Consider the following 7,094-nt stretch of genomic DNA (forward strand, 5'->3'; position numbering starts at 1 on the left):
CTTCATCAGAATCAGCCATCTAGGTGCTTTGTGGGGTGGAAGAAGCATGAAAGCGATATTCATCTTCATGCTCCTTCCATCCTTGATAGGATGCCCATATCTCTCAAGTTCTGAGGGTTGTCATTGCAATTAGACTGCCCTCATAATTAATAAAATTAATATAAATGTTAAAACTCCTGGAGGCTGAAAGTCTAGAAATCTTTCTTTGTTCTCCCAATGCAGGAGCAAAACTGGTGGGTAGCCTGGCTTCTGTTTCTTTTTTATCTGCAGACATTTCTGGCTGAGGTTGCTTTAGCATGCTGTAGGCACTGGAAGGAGCCAGAAGCCTTCTCAGGAACATACAAGGGTCCCATCCCTAATATCACACACACACACTCCTGGCCTTATTTGTTTTACTTTTAATTTACTAAAATAATGGAATAAATGCACATCATAATTCTACTCATGTGTACTCAGAGAAGTCCTGTTTGGTAACATGGGGCACACCAGAAGCTTTAGCAGCTTTCCCTCACTGGGGGCCCTCCAAGTATGCCTGTTCGTGCCGCCTGGGCAAGGCCTAGTGTTGTGGTAGCAGAACACCCTGTTGCAATAGGCTGAAGGGGAGGATTCCTGCTTATGCTCTGCTATGACCTCTTCAGATCTCTCCCCTCACCCCAGTAGTTGGCTAAGATCCTGCAGGACTGGGATAAATCTGTGAAGAGTATCTCACCTTCTTAAAGAATAACTAATATATGGCTACACAACCATTTGTGGGCATAGTCCACATAATCAGATGCATCAGTGTCCCCCAAAACATAATCAATACGTGGATCTTTAAGGGATAGCAGACCTGTTGCTGTTCTTGCTGCAACAGACTAACATGGGCACCCTTCTAAAAATTCTTTTAAGGGCACAACCCTTGCATAATTAGGTGGGGTAAAATGTCCTATAGCTCTCAGCATTCCATAGCCAACCAGATGTGGGACTTTTTCCTGTCTAAAGATGTGTAGGATTGTGCCCCAAATCAATATAACTTGCAGTTCAAATATCCTATGCCTAAATTAGTCATGATGTGACTTAGTTCAAGACTTCATTAAGGTACGGGGGTTTTGGGGGGGAGGGGTTGGGGTGGCTCTGTTAGGCTCCCTTCTGTCTCTGCTCCAGCATTTTCATGGAGAAGTGCTTAAATATAGTTATCATTCCATTTACACCCCATCCCTTTTCCCCTTCTTGCAAGGAACCCAAGGCAAGTTATACGTGGCGAGCTCTGTGCGGCGGTCCACGGTGAGAGTCCGCCGCGGTCAGAGACCGACCGGCTTGGCTTCCGCTTTCGGGGCCCAGCTTCGCTGCCGAGCGGGAGACGCGGCGGGCGCGGGCGGGTCCCCTCGCGGGGCTCGCGTGCTGGGACAAGGCCCCCGCGCCCGGCGACCGCCGCCTGTCACTCAGCCCATTCAGGAGGGATCAAGCTGAGCGGAGGGAGAGAACAAGGCGGGTCGCTGTTCTTGTCCCCGCTTCTCCTTTGCCTTCTCCAGCTCTCGCTCGCTGGCGCTCCTTTCTGGCTGGCGCCGGAGCGACGCTTGGGAGCGAAGCCACGGAACGCAGCGCTCCGGCCTTGCGCCTCGACCCGCAGCGGACCGGTCCAGTCGTCCTCAAGACCTCGGCCCTTTCCTCCGGTAGAATGAGCCGCAGCCGATCCTGTCTCCAGCTGCACGCTTCACGCACCGGGGCCTCACCCTCCTGAAAGACGCTCACCCGAGACTTAGGGCGCAGGTGCGCCCCTGGCCGGCTGGAGAAGAGTGCGGGACGCGGGATGTTTTCCTGTGTAAACGCGCAGACGCGAGGCGGCGATTTTTGTGTGAACGGGGTGTGTGTATCGCTTATTTTTCAATAACGTGAATGGGTGTGCCTCCCCCTTCTCCATCCATCACGAAGGCGTAAGAGAACCTTGGTGTGGGAATGGAAGGATACCGACAGAGAAAACAGACACACCTGTTCCTATGCCCACTTACCTCGGAGTAAGTTCCGTTTCACACGGTTGGCCTGTGCTGTAACTGACCTCCTAGGGAAGCAAATGGGATTCTCGAGACGGGGTCGGCATTGTGGCACGAGCGTCCCCGCCTGCCCGTAACTCTTGGCCCCAAAGTAAGGTCCCCTGGTTGCCGTGGGGCTTACTGCCAAGGTGCCTGCTCTTCTGATTAAAGAGTTAGCACACAACATGTTTTATACGGAAAGGTAATGAGGCAGAAAAGTGGTTGTCAGTACAATCCTTGCTATGTTTACTCAGCAGTAAGGTCCGCTGGGTTTGATGGGTCAGCTCACACCAGGTGTGTGTACAAGGCTGCAGTCTCAGGCTGCAATTCTGCTTTTGAGAGCACCCCTAAACTCCCTGGGACTTACTTCTGAGCAGACATAGGGAGGGTTGTGATGCAAAGGTAGACGGGGGTGGGGAGGGTTTTACACGTGGCGTCGTCCAAAGACGTTCATAGGCACGACTGCGAGGGGGAATGTGGGTTGAAGTATGATTTAGTAGTATCCGTTACATTTAGACTGAAAGGATGCGGGGCCAGTGCGCCGATCTGTGCCGTTCCCGATCTGATTGCAGGGGTACCGGAGTGGCGGGCATCACTTTCCTATAGTCTGGCACTTGGAAGTGTACCTGCTTTCTCTGTTCAAGCAACGGTCGTTCCATTTCCGTGCTAAGGATTTTTTTACGCTTTTATGGGGGTTAGAGAAAAGTGGGCATGGGGTTAACGGGGGCAAACACAGGCATTTATGTCAGCATAACAGCTGGAGAAGATACGACAGGCACGACCCGCAGTTACAAAAACTTCTGCGATGGCTGCAGACACGCAACCCGCCCCCCCCCCGCCCCCGATTCCTACCGACTTTTTTGCTATCTATTTCTCCAGCTATTTCCCCAGAAGGATTGTTATGTTTCCTATGCTGGTGTGAAGGTGGCCCTTTGAGCTTTTTGCTCCTTCTTCCAAACTGCGTTAAGAATCCCTCCAGTTCAGCGCACGGTAGTTACATCCCCTCGTGACGAGGGAATACCGCTGAGTGCGGTCCGCTGTGTGCCAAACCTCCTTCGGTGTCGCTGGACCGCATTAGGGGCACCTTCTTGGTCCATAGCATTGTAAGGCCATGGCCCCCGGAACTTCTGTGGGCTTAAGGGAGCAGTCTTAAACACGGTCGCTTTAGGATATAAGCCTTAATGAGCGTAGTGGGCTCACTTCTGGGCAGAGGTGCTTAGGATTGCCTTGGAAAGGGTCTGCTTTACTTGGTATACTGCAGTACATGCAAGCCAAAGGTGGACAACTTTGCCCTGCAGTTCCCATCCCCACTCGTCATTGGCCATGCTGGCTCGCATCAAGAAGAACGTTACATGTAAGCATGTAAGATCAAGTCGTGCTGGATCAGGCCAAGGGCCCATTCTCGCCTGATTTAGTTCATTCCAAAGTAAAGATTTGGTTTATTCCCCAATTTATGGTTCTTGTGATGGGAATATTAATCCAGCTGAAATAAAATTTGCTTCCCCGGTTTGCATTGGACTATAGGCCCCATCATCCCCAAACACCAGCCAATTTTCCAACTGATTGGGGACAATAGTTGTGGTCTTTCACAAAGTGGCTCTTAATCACTCAGCCAGAGAATAGGAATTCCTGTGTTGCCAAAGTCCAGCTACATACCTTCTCCTGGTCTACCCTTTTTGGCACGCAACCCGGATTCACTGAAATAAATTATGTGACCTTTAAAAGGATGTACACCAATCAAGTAAGTAAATTCAGTCACAGCTTCCAACTGATCCAAGTCACATAACATCATATTTTGGCCAATGGCAGTAACTTCTAAATTCCATGTAAATTGTACATTTGCTAAAGCTGCAGGAACTCAGAAAAAAAGCTTTAGTCAACCTGTATAGATATTGCAGGGCATAAAGTCATGCATAACCATGAGCACATCTTATGAAAAATTATATACTTTATTTATATATTTACTTTATTTAAAGAACAACACCTTTGCTCCACAATTGTAAATACATACTAGAATAAACTCTGTAAAATATACAAAAAATACATCTCTCCTCACCCCCACCCCAATCTTTTCCTTTGTAATAAATAGAAGCAAACATGTGTGTGGCTGATTGCAGCTAATGCTCCGTGTCTGCTTAGGTTTTCACAGTCTGCTGACATTTTTTGAAAAAAAAAATCTGGCGAAAGAATGGAGGAGTTGCCCCTCCCACGAAAGGTCGAAAAATAAATAATGCATGAGCCATTCTCCCCTCCTGGTTCAGTCCCCCCACCTCATCTCACCCCGCCCCCACCTCTCCATCCCTCCCTTATAATAAAGAATTCAGCCTAAATTTCCACGCTTGCATTCAATCATGACAAAGCCTACAAATTATACAATGACTTCTAACCTGATTTACACACAAGCAAACAAAACGCCAAACTTTTCGGGTTTTTTCTTCTTTCCACCGCCCCTAATAAATCATGGGGGGACAGATGGCAAAATGGAGACGGGAGGGGCGTTCAGAAAAAGGTGTGTGCTTGTGTCTGTGCGTGCGCGCGCGCGTTTGTGGGGGGGGGGGGGCAAACAAAAGCCATCGCGCCTGGCCAATGTGGGAAAGTGCACATCCGAAAGAAGGGGAAGTTTGGTTTGACGGGTGAAATTCCCACAGCCTCCAGGCAGGCGATGGGAAGCCAGCAGATGCCGCCACGCATGGCAAATGTGGCTGTTTTGGGGGGCGAGAGGGAGGGCTGCAGACCCAAGGCATCGACAGGAGTCGGAGGAGATGAGGTGGGCGCCTCTGCCGCCTCCAAGCGCTCCAGGTCCATAAGTCGCCCGTTGCAGCCCAGTCGCCCCAGCTGGCCGGTGCTGCCCAGGTGCTCGCCAGCCTGGACCCTGCGCTGCGCGAGCACGCGTGAGCTCGCCCGCGGTCGCGCCGCGGCTCTCCAAACGCGCCTGGGCCGAGTTTGGGTTGTTACGTTACGCTGGGAACGAACGGGGTGGGAGCCCGTCGCGCGTCAGATCAAATCCCTGGACAGCGCGTAGCGAGGCTTGTCCGGCTGCCAATAGTCCATCTCCGAGGCGGAGCTGCCGGGGCTGGAGGGCGACAAAGTACAGCTGTAGGTGGACGAGGTGGCCGAGGGCGCCGGGCTGGTGGTACAGCTCCAGGAGGAGGCGGGGGACGGACTGCAGTCTGCGCTTCCCAGCACGGCCTCGGAGAAGACGGCCGCGGCCCCCGCGCCGCCGCCGCCGCAGTGATCGGCCAAGCGCAGCGTCTCGCTGAGCGCCCAGATGTAGTTGTGGGCGAAGCGCAGCGTCTCGATCTTGGTCAGCTTCGCGTCCTCCGGGAATGTGGGCAGCACCTCGCGCAGGGCGTCCAGCGCCGCGTTCAGGTTGTGCATCCGGTTCCGCTCGCGGTTGTTGGCCTTCAGACGGCGGCTCTTCTTCAACCGCTGCACCGTCTCCGCCGTCTTGGTGGCCCGAGAGCCGCTCCGCGCCCGGCCCGGCCGCCTCTTGCATTCGTGCCGTCTGAGGCCGAGGTGGCGCAGGCGCGCTTGCTCGGATGCCTCTCCGGCGGCGCCCTCGCCTCTTTGCCCCGACGGGGAGAGAGGCGGCCGGGACGCCTCTTCTTCCTCGTCGTCCTCCCCCTCGGAGCCGGAGGAGAACTGCGTGAGAGAGGACGAAGAGGAGGCGGGCGAGGAGCGGGCCCCGAGCAACAGCGCCTCCTCCTCCTTCAGCTCCAGGCTCTCCGCCTTCACGAACATACTGCAGCGAGAGGGAGACAAAAGAAAGCGCAGCCGTCACCTCGGGGGAACGGCCCCGCGTCGCCCCCGCGCTCTTGGCAAGGCCGGGCGCCCCCTCCCCGCGCGGCGCGAGAAGCCTCGTGGCGCCTCCGCTGGCGCCGGCACAGCCGGAGGGGACCGGCGCTTGCCAGTGTCACGGCGCTCCACGTGCTCGGAGCCTGACAAACGGAAACGCTCGGCAAAGTTGGCGCCGCTCCTCACAGTAACCCCTTGTTCTCCGGTCTTTCTTCTGGATGTGCCCCTCCGAACCGATACGACGGGTTTCTGCGTCGTCACAGGCATTACTGAGGGCATATTCGAGGTAATGAACACCCACCCGCTCGTCCCCAAAGCAGGCAGACGCATAGAACTAGAGCTTAGGGCTCCATCTCATAGCTGTTACAAGTCGATGGCCCGAACGCCTTCACTGCTAACAGATTCGGCTGCACCCTCTGGACAATTTCCGCCGACTTCCTTAGAGTGCTTAATCGGCCTCGGCGCTCAAAGTGTGTCGAGGGTTAACAATGGACTGCAAAAGAGCAGTCTCTCCCCGCAGCCACTCATCCTGGAAGGACAGGACGGAAAGTTCTCCTCCTGTTGCATTCCCATCTAGAGCTCCCTAGCAAACATGTCTTTCTTTCCTAGAGACATTCCGCTACCGGCCAGTGGTCACAGAGGGAGCCACTGCGGTTGCGCTCAGCCATCAGCGGGACTGCAGCTCGAGAAGAGAAGGGGGGAAATGCGCTCTCCAGTTTGCATCCAACCAAACGCTTAGGAGGGAGAGAATCGGGGACTTACTTGGCTCTCCTTTACAGGCGGTCGGATTTTTGCCTGGCCTTTTCCCCCCTTTCCTTTCCTTTGCCAGAGAGGATGCGTTGGGCTGGCTGCTTCTCCCTCTTTCCGCACCGCCCCTCGGTGCAAGCAAGTTTCAGTTTGGGCTTGGCCCCGCGCTGTCTCCCCTCCCTGCTGCTGGAGAGGGTCCCACAGTTGCTGAGCGCTGGTGTGGGTCCAGATCCCTCTGCTCAGGGGGGTGGCCGAAAGAGTTTGACGAAGGGCTGGATGCGCTGCCGTGGTGCTGCTGACCCGCGGTGTGTGTGTGCGCGCGCGTGCGTGCGTGCAAGAGACAGCTCGGCGGGGCGAGCTGCTGGCACGCGCCCGTCGGACCCTCCAGTTAAAGCGAAGCTGCTTGGGTTTCAGTGGCTGTGCGTCTGGCACACGACTCGCCTTAAAACTCCTTATATACCCCACGGAAAACAATCAGATCTCCCCGCGGGGCCTCCTCGCCTCCCCCCCCCCCCCCAGGTTTAGTCTTTCTTTCCATTTCAT

At 54.6% G+C, this 7,094-nt stretch overlaps 1 protein-coding gene across 1 annotated transcript; it reads right to left on the minus strand.

Annotated features, from left to right (window-relative positions):
- Positions 1–4,944: 4,944 nt before the first annotated feature.
- Positions 4,945–5,750, minus strand: NEUROG2 (neurogenin 2). The gene has a single exon (XM_044429423.1). The coding sequence runs from the start codon at positions 5,748–5,750 to the stop codon at positions 5,004–5,006; it is 747 nt and encodes a 248-aa protein (XP_044285358.1). The 3' UTR covers positions 4,945–5,003.
- Between the last annotated feature and the right edge of the window lie 1,344 nt (positions 5,751–7,094).

This window comes from Varanus komodoensis, unplaced genomic scaffold (genome assembly GCF_004798865.1).
Source record: "Varanus komodoensis strain SLA01 unplaced genomic scaffold, ASM479886v1 scaffold2, whole genome shotgun sequence".
NCBI lineage: Eukaryota > Metazoa > Chordata > Lepidosauria > Squamata > Varanidae > Varanus > Varanus komodoensis.